The 17,000-nt window shown below is 38.0% G+C and overlaps 3 protein-coding genes and 1 long non-coding RNA gene across 5 annotated transcripts in view; 3 read left to right on the top strand and 1 right to left on the bottom strand.

Moving 5' to 3' along the window:
- Positions 1 to 582, top strand: part of LOC125062625 (LIM/homeobox protein Awh) — a 33,768-nt gene extending 33,186 nt beyond the window's left edge. For both annotated transcript variants that reach the window (XM_047668667.1, XM_047668666.1), the window contains exon 6: positions 20 to 582. In XM_047668667.1, the coding sequence (XP_047524623.1) occupies positions 20 to 99 (80 nt within the window). In that variant the 3' untranslated portion in view covers positions 100 to 582. The remainder of the gene's footprint in view (positions 1 to 19) is intronic.
- Positions 583 to 2,438: 1,856 nt separating this feature from the next.
- Positions 2,439 to 7,593, bottom strand: LOC125062623 (protein henna). Its single transcript, XM_047668664.1, has 6 exons — positions 7,459 to 7,593; positions 4,945 to 5,248; positions 4,510 to 4,869; positions 4,174 to 4,436; positions 3,401 to 3,630; positions 2,439 to 2,707 (listed from the first exon to the last, which is right to left on the bottom strand). Exons 1-6 carry the CDS (start codon positions 7,504 to 7,506, stop codon positions 2,551 to 2,553), a joined length of 1,362 nt encoding a protein of 453 aa, XP_047524620.1. The 5' UTR covers positions 7,507 to 7,593; the 3' UTR covers positions 2,439 to 2,550.
- Positions 7,594 to 10,535: 2,942 nt separating this feature from the next.
- Positions 10,536 to 16,960, top strand: LOC125062624 (ATP synthase subunit gamma, mitochondrial-like). The gene is made up of 5 exons (XM_047668665.1): positions 10,536 to 10,859; positions 11,264 to 11,463; positions 14,807 to 14,970; positions 15,446 to 15,610; positions 16,513 to 16,960. Exons 1-5 carry the CDS (start codon positions 10,768 to 10,770, stop codon positions 16,777 to 16,779), a joined length of 888 nt encoding a protein of 295 aa, XP_047524621.1. The 5' UTR covers positions 10,536 to 10,767; the 3' UTR covers positions 16,780 to 16,960.
- On the top strand, positions 13,578 to 14,228 carry LOC125062627. The gene is made up of 2 exons (XR_007119301.1): positions 13,578 to 13,725; positions 13,889 to 14,228. It is a non-coding gene; the product is annotated as an uncharacterized LOC125062627 (long non-coding RNA).
- Positions 16,961 to 17,000: the final 40 nt, after the last annotated feature.

Here is a 17,000-nt window from a genome sequence, read left to right as displayed (position 1 = left end):
GGTTATCTCTTTTTCGCAGATGGGACTTCTTTCACGGATTCCTCAATGGATGAGCTCTCTGAAGACTCCTCTATCCACTGCATGCAGAGTGAGGCATAGATAGCGTGCATCTTCAGCTTGTGACGGCGATATATAACATGCTTTTTGTCTTAGATGTATTCAAAACTGAGGGCGTTGGAATTCTGATTGGAATTGGAGGTTGATTATTTTTATATAGTTATTAATTCTCTACAGTAAATTGTAAAAAGATAATTTTAATTAATTTATTTATTTATTATAAGTAACTGTGATACGTTCCTTCAAATATATTTTTGCTTATAAAATATAAATACTCGCAACATTATTCTAAGTACTCTACTAGTGAGCTGATTGTGAGTCGTGAATATAAATAATTATATTTGGCCCGAAACGCGTAATATATTACAAACTATATTTTTGGTAAGGGGCCGTTCCCGTTACGTAAGCAGATTTACTGCAATTTATCCCCCCTCCTCTTGTCATCAAAAGTAAGCTATCAAAAATAATGGTACCTAAACGTATTCATTTGTAGGAATCCTCGAAAATCCATTTCGTTTAAGGCATAGACGATGTGTGGGTAATATGTATAATAAATATAGTTTAAAAAAAACTATAAAACACGCTTTTAAAGCACATCAAACTAAAAAGTGAAAAATAATTCCTAATTTAGGCTGAAAATGGTAATGAACAAAAACGGTATTTTTTGTTCATTATCATTATATTTATTTTCCACTTTTTAGTCCTAGCAGCAATACGTGTTGTCTCAATTTAATCGTTTTGCTTTGTGGACTTGAAAAAAAATTTCATTGTTTTTTCGAGATAAACCTATGACATTATTATATTGTCGCTGATTCTTTATAAGTCTACAAAGTTTGAATTAAATCTGTCCGTTTAAAGTGGGTCAAAATCGAGTCCGAAGGAGTCGGTTACATACATACATACATACAATAATTACTGTTGACGTAATCACCAAATATGAAAATCAAAGATATACGGCCCCTTATACACAAATTCAAAACTAAAAAGTGTAAAAGGACCTGTAATGGTCCTTAATTTCATGGTCGGTTTGGTTGTTATGGGGCGGAAGTTCTTCCGATGTTGCCAAATTGATGAATGGAGGTATTGCACAGTTTAAATAATTAAGTTACATCGCAATATAATTTATCACGGCTTAAACAAAATATACAATGTCTACTAGCGAATTGCTGATAAGCCAATACGAATGTTTCAGTGCTGTTTCGATGTATTTTAGATTATTGTAGAAAATGTAAATAAATAAGGTATTTGAATGTAAACAAGAGATGATTCCATATCAGTCCTGCGATTCTGTAACTCACTTGTCGAACTCTATAGAGTTTCTGATAAGGAGGGAGCTTGTAGTTTATTGTTTATCAGAATGCCAAATCGTAAAATGACTGCTTCACGACTGATTTGAGCGCGACCGCCGCTGCGAAAACCGCTGTGCGAGTTCCAAAAGTGAGTTACAGAATCGCAAGGCAGTTCGTAACTAGCAGTGGGCAACTACTAACCGAACCTGTTGCTCCCTTTCATAGCCTATAACTATACTCATAGTATAATACACTAGTTTATAGATAGATATATTAAAAAGTACTGTTTCACCCTCATAGTGTAAAGATAAAGGTAGTTTAGTAGAATAAGCTCATAAAACCAGTCAATTAAGGGATGATAATGTCTTCGCTTAAATCTAAATTATTAGTTTCTTGTAAGTTGTATATAATATAAATTTTAATATAATCACCAATTATTGTAAATTCTTTATGTGCGACTCATCACGTCATTATTGTAGTACATAAGTAGCTGAGTACTAAGTACTTGTACTCTTTTATGTACAAATTATGAATTATATTATGTTGTTTAAAAGTTGTTTTAATTCTTGTAAATGATTCCTTCCTAAAATCACTAGGCCTTTGTATCGAAATTAAGTAAAAAACATCATAGTGTTAACGAGAGAAATTGACACATTTTCCTATTTCGGATAGGGAGTGGGTTTGAAGCAAAGAAAATAACTTTATGATAAATTAACTAAACATTTAATACCTTATATAATGAAACTTACGCGATTTTTTAATCAAATCGCCGATGCACTATACACTAAAAGATATTTATTTCATTTTGAGCTATATTAAGGGTCTGTTTCACAATGTATGGATAAGTTCTACATAAGTTCCAAATTAGCTATTTATTACTTATTGGTAGGATAAACACTATAGTTGCGTTTCACGACTGTCAGATAGCGCTATTCGTCACATAAAGTCCATCATAAGTTGAGTCCGATGAAGTGTCAAATAGCACAATTTATCTTCCAAATAATTTATGTGTTGCATTGCTATTTGGTACTTTATCCATACATTGTGAAACAGACCCTAACTCTAAAAGGGCTTTAAAATTAAACGTTTCTCTATTAGAGATTAAAATAATTCGCTCTTGTAATAATATCAAGCATTTTATCCTAAATAGTATAAAATTAGTAACGAGAAAAATATAACTAGTTTTAAAATTGCAGTTGAAGTCTTAAAGCTTCTCCATGGTGTTGAGGAGGAGGTTCATCTCTTGATGCACTTCCCGAAGGAGATCCCTCATCTGCTTCTGTGAGTCCAGAATGTCGATGCTCTGCGTGTATGGGTTGTACCTTACGGCGAAGTCTCGAGGGATCGTTTGAGCGAATTTTCTGAAAATAAAGTGATTATAACTAAGCATATATACTTCGAAGCCGCCTGCAGATGTGCAGCACCTTTTCCTCTTTTCTTTTTTTAGGCACCTTCGAGTACTACCGTTTCACTTCAAATACGGTATATTACTCGCTGTAATTGTTCTTGATATTTTTGTCCGACAACCACGTGGGATCAAGAGATCTTATCTACTATATAAAAATAAGTCGGGTTTTCCTTCCTGACGCTATAACTCCAGAACGCAATAACCGATATCCACATTCCTTGGAAAGGTCTCGGGCTCCGTGAGGTTTATAGCAAAAAAAATTCAGGAAAAAATTCAACAGAAAAGCGGGATCACCAAACGAAATGTTACATAAAACGAAGCCATCTGGTGGCGAAACGGAGTTCGCCGAGTTTGCTAGTTATTTATATAAATAATCTTGAAACGCTATTCAGCTAAGTATTTATAACTATTTGTCGTTATTAGTGTACGAGCCATGGCTGTACATTTTGCTCACTCAGGCTTTCTTAGTTTTATAAGTGACGATTTCCTAAATCGTCGGAGTTACGCCCCGAGAGTACAGCCAGACGTAGGCACTCTCTTCGACTGTTACATTCATTCGTTACATAGCAATTAACAATTGTACGCGAGTGGTATAGACTAAAACAAAAATCTTTTATTATTTAAAGCACTACATCATAACACTTACATCATTTTGTCTTTGGCGCTCTCAAAGCTGTTGGCAACGAAGTATATGGGTTGATATTCAGTGATAGGGTACTTCTGTTCCCCAGTGACCTCTGGGTTGAACTCCTGTAGTTCTGGTTCGCTTGACAGGCAGTATTGAAGCTCACCAAACGAGGACAAAAGACCGGCGCCGTAAGCCTTCAACTGGCCGTCTTGACGACAGAGACCGAACTCCACCGTGAACCAGAAACACTGAAATCCAGTTAATCTTCTTTAAATGTGCTGTGTGTGGAGAAACGCTGATAAGCCGCCTCTTACAGACAATAAGTAATGTATATACGTATAATTCACATTCCTAAAATAAGATGTGCAGACCAAACGTAACAACTTTACAGCTAAGTGTCGTGCGGTTCGCTGGTCCGCACATATAAAACACAGATATAAAATTAATAACGAGATTTACGGTTAATCCATTATAAGATGATAATTTAAGTATATTTAAGTATACTTAATTATAATTAAGTATATTTACGTATATTGACGTATATTGTTGACTTGCGAACTGGTAGTAAATGTAAATTTACAATTAATTTAACTTGACAATTCATAAGTGTACTTACTTGTTTACCTACAATCTACATGAATAAAGATATTTTGAGTTTGAGTTTATTTAAGTATATGTAAGTATATTTAAGTATATTGAAACGGGCCTCGAAAGCAAAAAAAAATTGAGATGAATATTATGTAGTAAATAAGCTTTTAGCGTGTTCCCAACGAAAAATAGACTGAAAGTACCGTGGCAAGTCTCTCGATATAATCGTCGGGTGCACCCAACGATGCCAGTCCAATTTCCTGCGAGAACTGTGCAAACGCCGGATCAGCAAAGAGCGGGGCGTGACCGAGCAGCTCGTGGCAAACGTCTGGCTCGGGCGTATAGAGTGGTCGAGAGTGATGACGGATGTACTGAGTGCTGTGGAATACTCGGAACGCCAGCCCGGCGAGGAAGTCCCGGGATGACAGTAGTCCAGCGACCGGGCGTAGTGTGAACCCGGTACAATCTGCAAACCGGGTACATGTTAACGATAAATGGCAACCAAATTGCAATACACAAATATTTGTGGTTAAATTTACCTTTAAGAAAATTGGAAACATCTTCCAGTTGTGGTATGTTGTCTTCCCGGTAGCCGCAGTTCTCGATAAGCAGCGGGAAGACGTGATTGTGTTCTTTGCAAGCGTGCGTAGGATACAGCTCAGTCAGCTTTTGGAAGACGACGCCCCATGTGGCCGTCTCCTCTTTGGTGTATTCGACGTGCGGAAGTGGTTGGCCGTGCTTGTAGTTGTAAGCGATATCCGCAAAGTACTTTCGCCGTGCACGGTATTCGGGGTCCGTGAAGCCCGGATGGTCCGCATCCAGCTCCGAGCCGTACGAAAGGATCTGGTTAGCGAACTTGTCCAAATCTCGGATACGGCGCGGGAACCATGGGACCGCCGCTGTTACATATTAACACAGCAAATTATTATTACAAAATTACCAAAAATCACCAAAAGAATTTCTTAAATGCCTACATCGATTATCCTTGTAGTTTCTCGAAATGATGGTCAGATAGCCGGTATCTTTCTTGAGCTCGTCCAGAGCGGCTCCGAAATCCCCGGAGCCGTGCTCACACTCCACCATGAACTCATATCCAGGTCTTCGGGCCGAGGAGCGGGACTCGATGTGGCTGAGGTTGACTCCGTGGCTAGAGAACACGCTGAGGAACTTAGCGAGTGAACCGGCCTTATCTCTCGTGCCCGGAGAGAAGAGTAGCCACGTCGACTTGGTGGAGTCTCGACCTTCGGCTATATAGTTCCCGCCTTGCATCAATTTTGGCTGAAATATTTTTATAATTATATTTATTATTACTTAAGATACAGACTACCTATGGCTGCGAAACTTGGGCACTCCCTTACCAGCACAGGGACATGCTAGCACACTGCCAAAGAGCCTTGGAAAGAAGCATGCTCGGCATAAGAAAATTAGACAAGCAAAGAAACATAGACATAAGAGCTAGAACAGGTATGACTCACTAAGATAGAATAAATGAAATGGAGATGGACGGATCATATGCTACGGTCCCAGGAAAAATGGAGAATTAGCAATATTGACGTAATGGTACCCTAGAGACGGAAAACAAAGAAGAGGCCGACAACGCAAGAGATGGGAGGACGAACTGAAACTAAAAGCAGGCTACAACTGGAGAAGAGTCACAAAAGATAGAGAACAGTGGAGGCCTTTGCCAAGAGGCACACCGAACTGCGAGATATACCGAGTGAAAGTATATTAAAGTTAAGGTATATATATTAAAATCACAGATTATTATTATTATAAGATACGGACGTACCTACGTATGCGTAAGTTTTGCAGCAGGTATTAAATTGCTTACATCATTAATATTTTGACAAATTTAATGTGATGTTGTTTTTCTTAGAGTAGGTATATAAATATTATCATATGATACAAAATATTTTGAATTATTATGACGCGGTAGAAGCTTGATAACCTATGACTCTGGTCATCGGCCGCGACTCAACAAATAGATAAGATTATTCAACTCCTGTTCTCGCGTTTTATTTGATAATTATTTCGTTCAATACATTATACTAAATATAGAAGAAATTAAGATTATTATTATTATTACTATGGTTGGGTTATAGGCATCTCCGGAATAAATATTTAAATAGATGAATGCATGGAATGAGCTATGATATTTAGGACCGACTGCTTATTTCTTGGTATAGCAAGATGTAAAATGTTCATCTTCTATTAAAAATAAATCAGTGGCGCTACAACTTTTTAGGTCTGGGCCTTAGATTTCTGTATCATTTGTCAATCTAATAAATAGGCGAGAAGGTGATCAGCCTTCTGTACCTGACACACGCCGTCGACTTTTTTGGGTTGAAGGCAAGCCGGTTTCCTCACGATGTTTTCCTTCACGAGCGAGTGTTTAATGCGCTCATAGAAAGTCCATTGGTGCACAGCCGGAGATCTTTTTTTTATAGAACAGGGGGCAAATGGGCTGGTGGCTCATCTGATGTCAAGTTATACCACCGGCCGTGGACGCTCTCAAAGCCTCGCGACTGCCTTCCCGGTATTTTAAGAATTGGTATGCTCTTTTCTTGAAGCACCCTAAGTTGAATTGGTTCGGAAATAATTCAGTGGGTAGCTGGTTCCACATAGTGGTGGTGCGCTGCAATTAATCCCGGTATTAATCCCAACAACTGCTCAGAGCACTCTCCATGGTAAATGCGGTAAAAGATGCAGAGTGACCCCACATCTCTACGCCACGCCAAGGGATCAAGCCGCTCGGAGAGGCATTAGTCGTCGACGATTCGAGCCGCTCTTCGTTGACTACGGTCAAGTGGAAGGAGCTGGTACTGGGGAGCTCCCGCCCAGAGGTGAGAACAGTACTCCATGTGGGGCCGAATTTGCGCTTTATAACTTACTTAACGGGAAGTAAGATTTTATAAGATGAAAAAGGAATAAACATTATGCCATGTTTTTTGTTGTTGGCCTATGAATAAATGACGTTAAAAAATATAAAATCGCGACAATTAAAATTAAGGCCAAATATAGACATGTTGTTAAACGGGTTTCCGACCTTGAATCTGATACACAATAATGCAACAATATCGAATAATTGTCCTGTATGGAATGACAATTATAGATAATAAACAAAATGTGCATGCCAATGTCATAATTATAACCATAGTATTTATTAATATAAATGGTTAATTGTTGTCAAAACTTGACATGACCTGAAACTCGCCCACATTATGAAAGGACCTTGTTAATCTAATCACCTCTCCCTCAAAAGCATTACACGGCAGTGATCTATAACTTCTAGGAAGGTGATTAAATAGTTTGATAGCCATGGCGTAACAATTTTATACGTCGCGGTGCTACATGTCAGCATCCACAGCCGTATTACATCCCTCGGTAGAAACTACTATTATAGAGGATACTTTTTACAGTATATATAAACTTGATACTGTCAAAATACATACTAAAAACATTAAGGATAATATCGCACAGCATTTTACCTTGTCGGGAGGAGAGGTGGAAAGAGTGTCCTGCGACAGAGTCTCCATAGTTGGTCGTGGAGCGTTGCAACCGTTCGAAGCACTATCACAAAGAAATAAGCTCAAACGGCGCTCGGCGGTTTTATTGCGGCCGCATGACGTAACAACCTTCACCACCAGTGTCGTGTCCAACTAGCTAATGTCCCCCACTTTTCCTGCAATTGGATTAAAACAACTACATTCTGCTGGACGCATTAAAGTCTAAGTAAATGAGAATGTAAAACCCTGAGGTCGATCAAGATCAATTTAAAGTTAAAGAATTGTCACTACAAAAATATCCCTGACGCAATTGAACTAGTTAGCGCGAATTGGCACGCGTGACGTTGAACAAATTAAACAAAACACAACAATAAATACTGTTTTACATTTAATTTAATCAAATATAGTTCAAAAATGCGAAAAATTACCAATTTATTATATTTACATAACTTTGATATTTTTACTATACATATATAGAGTTTTTTAATATTTATTTCTGACGCAATTGTACAGTTTTTACAACACAAAAATGAAAACATACAAAAAAACAACAACAATGAACGTAATACAGAAACTAGCTGTCGCACGAAGCATGCGGCGGTACGCATGTTGGTGTTACGGGATAAGGACTCACATTACCTATTAATTTGGGGGAAAGGTCACATTTCCTAAAAGAAAGATAGAATTCCGCAATGAGAATGTCTGTGAAATATTAGAATGCTTGTAATACTGAGTAAAATGCTTTCTTCTCCCGGCATTTTTTTATGTCAAGGACAAAGGTGGAAAGGAATGCACGCAGCCCACGAGATGGGAGGCTGGAAGTAGTGAAACTAACAAAAAATAACAGTTTTAACATCAGTGGTCGTCCCACACAAAATGTATGGAACATTATATTTGAAATTTTCATCTCTTCTGGACATTATTTTGTCGGAAATGGATAAAAATAACTTGGTTCACTCTTCTGTCGATTCCATTTTTCGTGAAAACTTTGCTCCACTATCTCTATCAAGTGATTGTATGATGGATGACATTTGTTGAAATACCCCATTTCGATCTCTTGTGGTTTTGTCAGGCCATTGGCGTCTCCAGGGAAGCAAATGGAAAGTTCTAGATGTCATAATTTTCCTATATCCGGGGATATAGGAAAATTATAAACCTGATGGGAATTCAAAACCAGACTCACAATTTTTCAGCATAGCAGCGGTTTATCTTTTCTTTAAATTCGAAAAACTTAACTATAAAAGGACATAGTACTATATAATTTTTTCTATATTATATGAAATGACTCATTAATCATTATATACCATTACCAAAGTAATGTTTGGAATCGGTTTAATTAATAAATCCTTTTATAATTTTGGTAATATATAATACAAAACAAAACGTGTGTGTACTTAGATACACGCGTTAGAATTTATACTTCTTTGGCGTAATAATTTTCTTCGAGCACCTTAGAGGGACGTTTCCCTCTTCGAATTGCATTTTTCTTGTCACATCCAATCAAAACGATATAATATTTACTAATCTTTTAATTTATTATATTTTTTTATTATTTTATTTATTTTGGTATGACAGACAATGCAACTTGTCGATAAAACAGAGCAAGCGCCAACTAGCGGCCCAGACTGTTTTACCGACGTTTGAACAGATATTCAGGGTGTCGGTTTTTTGTGACGCGCGCGCGTAAAAATTTACTCTCATCATTTTCCCTAACCTGCCAAATAAGTATAACTTCAATAATAATATAGATAACCCCAAATTTCTAAATTAGGTACGTCTCCTCAACACGACAGTTGACGCAAATCACAAACTGATACGTAATATTGGGGTCAAGACGAAGACTCGTGGTTTATTAGCCTGCCTCTATAAGTAAAAAGTTTGTCCGTTCTGCTTGGGCTTTGACAATTATGAAGCGGAGGTACAGGTTCCTTTGGCGTTGCGTAGAGATGTGGGGTCACTCTGCATCTTCTACCGCATTTACCATGGAGAGTGTTCAGAGGAGTTGTTCGGATTAATACCTGCAGCTGAATTTCTTCATCGGACGTCGAGACAGAATACGAAATTCCACCCGTATCACCTCGACGTCCGCCGTTCCACAACTGAGTGTTTTTCAAGGCAGTTTCTGCCGCGCACCACCACTATGTGGAACCAGCTGCCCACTGAAGTATTTCCGAACCAATTTGACTTAGGGTCCTTCAAGAAAAGAGCGTACCAATTCTTAAAAGGCCGGCAACGCACTCGAAAGCCCTCTGGCATTGAGAGTGTCCATGGGCGGCGGTATCACTTAACATCAGGTGAGCCTCCTGCCCGTTTGCCCCCCGTTCTATAAAAAAAAAAAAAAAAGGTTTGGATGCGCGAAGCCTATGCTTATCCTTCGCCAAACACTGGGACCCTGAATCACTTCGCATTCCCATCAGCTTCCGCTTAGGAGTGCCCATATGTACTCCTCATAAGTGTCCCTGAGGCTTTGAAGTAAGTAGCCTTGAACACCATCGCCTACATTACCAAAAGAGTGCATGTCGTTTTTCTCGCCACGCCGCGCTCAATGACATTACACGCCGCTCTCTTGCCATCATCAATGTTCCAGCAATTTTGGAGCTAACAGGCATCGCAAGAGACGATGACAAGCGGCCGGATGGGATGTCGTTAATCCCTTGGAAGATGGGACGGGCTTTGGTATCGGATGCTACATGTGTGGACACCTCCCTCGGACAAACAAAATTACTGGGGCGGCCGCAAAGAAGGCGGAATATAGCAACGGCTCTAATATAAGTCTTTCCTCCAACTTCGATTTTGTTCTCTTTGGAGTAAAGACTCTTTACTCCAAAGTTCAAAGTTCAAGTTCAAGTGAACAGGGGCTAATTAAAGATTTAAGTTGGCGCCTGGTAGATAGTACCGGTGACCCCAGAGCTGGTGGTTTCCTCGATCAACGAATAAGTATCTCAATACAGCGAGGAAACGCTCCCAGCGTTAAAGGTACACTGCCACAGGGACAAAATTTTTGAAATTTACTTTAATTTTCTTTTTATTTATAAAAAAAAGGTTATAGTGAGTCTCTTTAAATGAAGTATTTAATTTGAACAAAATTTCCCTCACTGTCTTAGCAGAATAGGCAAATATCAGACACTGCGGAAAACAGCTAGTTATCTACATAAAAAACAAGAAGAGATTCCTATAACCTTTTTTAATACGGGTAACAATTTTTTTTTAGTTTGAAAAATTTGACAGTGAATAAACATATTTGACAGTGAACGTAATGGTCCTGTCAGGTAACACTAATTTAAGAATAAAATGGTCCAACTAAAGCAGGTGTCTTTGCGACTGAAGTCAATTAAAAACATTCAAAAAATCACCAAAACCATGAAGATGGTCTCCGCAAGCAAGTATGCCATTAAATTAACACTAACTAACTAGAACATTTAGTATAGGCTCCGACCTGCCTTGCGATTCTGTAACTCACTTTTCGAACTCTCACAGCGGTTTTCGCAACGGCGGTCGCGCTCAAATCAGTCGTGGAGCAGTCATTTTACGATTTGGCATTCTGATAAACAAACTACAAGCTCCTTATAAGAATGCCAAATCATAAAATTACTGTGTGAGTTCGAAAAGTGAGTTACAGAATCGCAAGGCTGGACCTCTGCTATATACATTAGGCCACTATCCTGTGGTCTTCTTATATTTAATTATCTTGTGAAGAACCATAATAAAAAGCGTTGGCACTGAGAGTAGATATCCTTTGTGAGTTGTATTGTGTTCTATGTTGATACAACTGTTTAATATCGTCTAGGTTTACAAAAGCAGAGCGTGAGCTCCAAGCAGCTCGTCCTTTCGGCTACGGGCCCCGCAAGTTTTACGAGTCGAGCCACTTGGTGAAGGGTCCCGTAGACAAGAAACCAGCTGCCGATGCTAAGCCTGAACCGGAGGTCGTCAAGCCCGAGGATGATAAAAAGACAAAAAGAGTCTACGTCGCCATGACGTCGGATCGAGGTTGGTTACCGCGCCGCTGCTTCCAAAGAACTTAAGTCTAATCTATCATATCCCAAATTTATGTGTGTGTGTGTATGATACACGTCGTTTCAAGTCGTCTCCGTCGATATACTCGTGTGGTATTTGCAATCAGCCTTTTGACGTTTTATTTTGATAAAATGATGAGGTCAATGCCGACTTATATGGGACGCGTTCCACTGAACCTTTCGGCCTTACCTACTGAGATTCATTGGACTGGAGCGACCCAATACTACTGCGATATAATATTATAATATATTTATACTTTATTACCTTAATCAAAAACATACACCTAACAAAAATAAAACAGCAGGTTACAAAAGTCACGCAACGCACAAGGCAACGGGCGGCCTTATCGCTAACAAGCGATTTCTTCCAACCCTAAAGTGGAACAATGAAAAAGAAACGTAATGCAAAAATTATTAACAAAAAATACTCAAAATAACACGTTTACTATAACTAAAGTAAAATCTAAAGAAAAAATAACAATAATAATAAATAAAAATATGAAGAAACAAAAATTTAAAATACAATCAAAAGGTTAACAGAGTCACAATAATCAATACATATAAGCAGAGCTAATTACGAGGCAGAAAGAAAATGATCAAAAAGAAGCTCTTTAAATAAATTTAAGGACTGAGCTCGTCTAAGATCAATTGGTAGGGAATTCTAAGGAGGAAGATTGTCTAAAGAACGCAAGTCAAAACTACCGCCAGGGGAGCGTTCAATTATTACGTCACGCAATTTTTGGAGATTCTTGAACCCCCCCCATAACGCGCCGTAACTTTTTTCTGTACCCAATAGTAAAACGTTTCGTGACCACCTGTTTGTACCTAAAAGTTACCATTATGTGGTGTAAAGTACTGTAAAGACGAAAATAATATTAACAATTACGCGTAATTCTATCCCCGCCCCGCACCGTAACGTTTTACAAAAGGACCCCCTCCCCCCCAAAATTCGTTACGTAATACTTGAACGCTCCCCAGAGAGGAACATACAATTTTGCTTAAGTAACTAGGAGTTTTAGGATTAAAAAGAACATTATAGAGAAGTTGTATAATGTGCATCTTATGCCGCGATCGTATAGGTAATATACTTATAACGACGAAAATAATTACAGTGAACTTAATAATTGTAATCCGATGATTGTAATTATATAATTGTACTAGCTGACCGGGCAAACGTCGTTTTGCCATGTATATCATTTATAATAAAAAAATAGGGGTTGAACGTAGAGGGGTGAAAGTTAGGGGTTGTATGTATTTTTTAATGCTGTATCATAAAAACAGAAAAAAATATCTAAAAAAAAAAATATTTAGTGGTGGACTTAACATTTAGAGGGATGAAAAATAGATGTTGTCCGATTCTCAGACATAACCAATATGCACACAAAATTTCATGAGAATCGGTCGAGCCGTTTCGGAGGAGTTTAACCACAAACACCGCGACATGAGAATTTTATATATTATATATTCAAGCAGAAATGAAAACCCGTAGGCTGGTGTAACATTCGCGAGAATTTTCATCATAACCGTTTTTGCATGTGCGAATAAATTTATCAAATTAATAATAATTGAAGCGCTATGATTCTTGTTATAATCATAAGGTCAGAGGTTGCGGTTGGTTAGGTAATGCCGTGCCATAATCGATGTATCTGATAATAATATTTTTATCTACCACTTAATGAATGGCGGTCTTTTATTTTTTATAACTTCTATATAAGGCAAGGTCTATGCTCTGCATGTGTTTCTTAACAACATATGAGATAAGCCTGAGTTTTATTTATAATTATTGATTGCAAGAATATGGTACAAAAATGTGTAAGGTACAATCGTAAGTTCGCATATTCTGCCACACATAATGCGTGCCAATTTGTCTTTTACGTTTTATATTATTAGTCATATGAATTAGTCAATTCTCATATTATTTGTATCATACATACGTTATGAAATTAATATTAACTATAGTGTTTCACGCAAATAATCATTTATTGAATAATAAATATTTTACAAAAGTAGTACCTACATTAATTTGATTTTTAAAATTCGAGTAGGAAGATCTTTAATGTTTTTTGGTAAATTATTGTAAACCGGTTATTAACCCTGGAAAGATAGTCTGCGTAAAATTTACGCATGCGTTTTCGAATAATTGCTCTATCTTTCTAATTAGCGCGAATCCATAGCTGTGCGTTTAGGACATCTCATTCGTCGTTGGGAGCTGCCGCGTGACGTAAGTGTCAATAAGGTAAGTGCCACCGATTTTGAAATATAACGACCGCGTGAGTCAAAATTACGCATGATTATCTTTATCGTGACTTTTATGATTTTGGCTTATATGACAGTTTTATTGTGATTCGTAACTTTTAATACTTCATATCATAACTAATATTATAATTTCATTTTTAAAGATATTGAGGCAAATATATATCACAATGGGGAGTATCAATTTAAACGAACACGAAATCCTGGCCGCTCTTATGCAAAGTGATGACGAGCTTCCGTGTGAGGACACCGACAGTGAAGTAGCGGACCACGTTTAAAGTTTTCTTTTTTTTAAGTAAAAATAAAGGAGTTTAAAAAATTATCTGCAGTATTAATTATTCTAATATATGTGTATATATAATAACATACAATTCATTAAAATAAACTATTAAACCTAGACCTACAACTAATTCAAATTCTTGCGTAAATTTTACGCATGATTATCTTTTCCGTATTACAAAATATGATTATCTTTCTAGGGTTAAGAACGATAAAAGTGTCGTCTGGATCATCAAAAGTTGAAATATGTTGTCAGTACCATGACTGTACATCTAAAGGATACGAAAAATACGGAAAACATTCGATTTATTTTATTACAATGAATCGATTTTAATGGGTAAAAGTTAACGCCTACCAAAAGTAATAGCAACAACTTTCCTCAGTTAATAATGAAGGTTTTGAGATGTAGGTCATTATAATTATACATTTCACATGGACCATTTATAAGATGTCAGATTAGTCGTGATTATACCTATATCAACCATCGAATACTTCAAACTAAGAGGACCACTTAGCAACTTCAAGTTCGTTATTTGTTTGATCTACTTTTACCACTACTCACTGCCTTCACAATTTATTCCACATCACATAAATTATACAAAATCTATAACGCATCGAAATTAAAACACTTACGAGGGAGAACAATGGCACTGCGCGCATGAAAACATACATATTTAGATTGTAATTTTTTTTGAGTTTAATCACCTATATATTTCTTCTGGGCTGGATCGCAGTTATTCTGCAGTTGGGTAAACAGGAAGTAATGGAGGTGTCGTGTGACTTAGGTCTCTGCGGCGGCGTGCACAGTGGAGTGGCGCGGCGCATCAGGCGGGAGTTGACGGAACGCAAAGCGGAAAGTGCCTCGCACAAATTGGTCTGTGTAGGTGATAAGTCCCGAGGAGTTCTACGTAGGACCTATGGTGATAACATGCTCATCAACGTTAAAGAAGTAAGTCTCATCCCATCTGCAGTAGCGTCTGCATTTGGGCCCGTGGCAAATGCTTTTAGGGCCCTATCAGTAGAAATCGTCACGTTGTACTCAGTTTAATTTTAATACACTTCGAGATTTTCAGCGCACTGAATTACCCGCATATGTCCCACTAATGACCATAGGCCTCCTCTCTTAGGCGAGAGGGAATGGTCTGTAGTCCCCACGCTAGCCCAATGCGTATTGGAGACTTCACATTCATCCATAGAACATATCTCTTGGGCACTATCTCTAGTCTCGCCACCCTATTGTTACACCACTGCCCATCTGGTTCCGTGTCAACGCATTACAGAATTGTTGTAGCTTAGAACTAAATTAGTTTAATTGCACCTTCTGAAAGATCATCAACTTATAAGGTCACTTTCGTCGTGTCTTGTGCATTTTGTCGTTTTAATTAGTTAGTTTTTAGTTAGTATAATGAAGGGCATGTGGGCAGATCGGGCGCATAGCGCCGGTGTTCGCAGACGCGTCGGTGATAGCCGCAGCCATCGCTGAATCAAGATACGGCTACGACATAGGAGAAGTCTACTATAACAAGTACTTCAGTCCCGTCAAGTACGAGTTAACAATCGTGCCCTTCTTCAACAAGTTTCGCATTGAGGTACTAAGCTAAATACCATTATGATTCTAGATTATAGCCTAGACGTGGTTCTTTCTGTTATCCTGGTGGAATACTTATTGGACAATCCTTTCGACTAAAGGCAATTACGTTAGAGGGCATAAATATCTAATCGCTATTGTGTCTGTACATCAAAGGAATGATTGCCCATGATGGCATGCGCGTCCACACAATCGACGAATACTCAGTACGTAGTTATCTCGGGTACAGTATAGACATGTTGTTTCAACATATTTTAAATATGTATAAACATACGTAATAGATCGAATTCTGTAGATTTTGAAATAATATTTTTTTCCATTATCTTACTAATACTCATCTTAAATCTGTATTTAAAACAACTTTCGATAGACGTGATATAACAACAGCCCTGCGATTCTGTAACCCACTTTTCGAACTCACACAGCGGTTGACAGGACAGTAGACAGTCAGTAAATGAACGTTCACGATAGAGAGTTGCCCGATCATGGTGGCGATCGTCCATCGATCATTTGATGGGCCATCATTACCCATTGTGAAGGGATTGAGAAGATATACTAAAATGTAAAGACGAGATTATTTCAATTTTGAACAAAACTAAATTATTTTGCGCCTGTTCTTAAACACTGAGCAATGCAGAGGCTGAGAGGGACCAGCGCTACTGACTATTTAATAGGCGATCATCAATGGAAGTCGAGCTGAAAAGCAGCTGCATAACAAAAAAATAACCTCAATAAATGCTACAATGTATTAAATAAATTATTTATTAGGACCATAATGTAAACTTGGCCCATTCAACATAAAAACAAAAACTTTTGAAATAGCCACTTTGCCTTATATTCTAGGTAGGCGTTTCACATAAATACAAATTATCGCAAAGGACCGTAGGGCAATTATGATTACAGAACGCTCCGAACATATCAGCCTTTGATGAGGTCGAGGAAGACCAGTTAGAGAGTTACGCGGAATGGACGTTGGCGGCGCTGCTTTATTACGCTCTGAAGCAAGGTGCTGCTTCGGAACAGTCCGCGCGGATGGCGGCCATGGATAACGCCACTAAGAACGCCGATGAGATGATCCGGAAACTGACACTGCTGTTTAATCGCACCCGACAGGCCGTCATCACAAGGGAACTTATTGAAATCATCTCCGGGGCCGCCGCACTCAATTGAGACCCTAGCGTAAGAAACGACGCCGACGCCATATTGGCAATTGTGCAGTTCCGAAATAGTTCGCTCAAATATTCATTTAATTTTGTTGACATAAGCTTGTTTTTATATAATTATAAACAATTTTCATCGCCTGTTGTTGCAGCAATAAAACGTCTATAATAAAGATTTGGTTTTACGACTTTCTCATACTATTATTTCGTTTGGTATTCCTGTGAAACATA

This window comes from Pieris napi, chromosome Z, assembly GCF_905475465.1.
Source record: "Pieris napi chromosome Z, ilPieNapi1.2, whole genome shotgun sequence".
Lineage (NCBI taxonomy): Eukaryota > Metazoa > Arthropoda > Insecta > Lepidoptera > Pieridae > Pieris > Pieris napi.
Note: the sequence above shows the minus strand (reverse complement) of the source record. Positions and strands in the feature narration are given on the sequence as shown.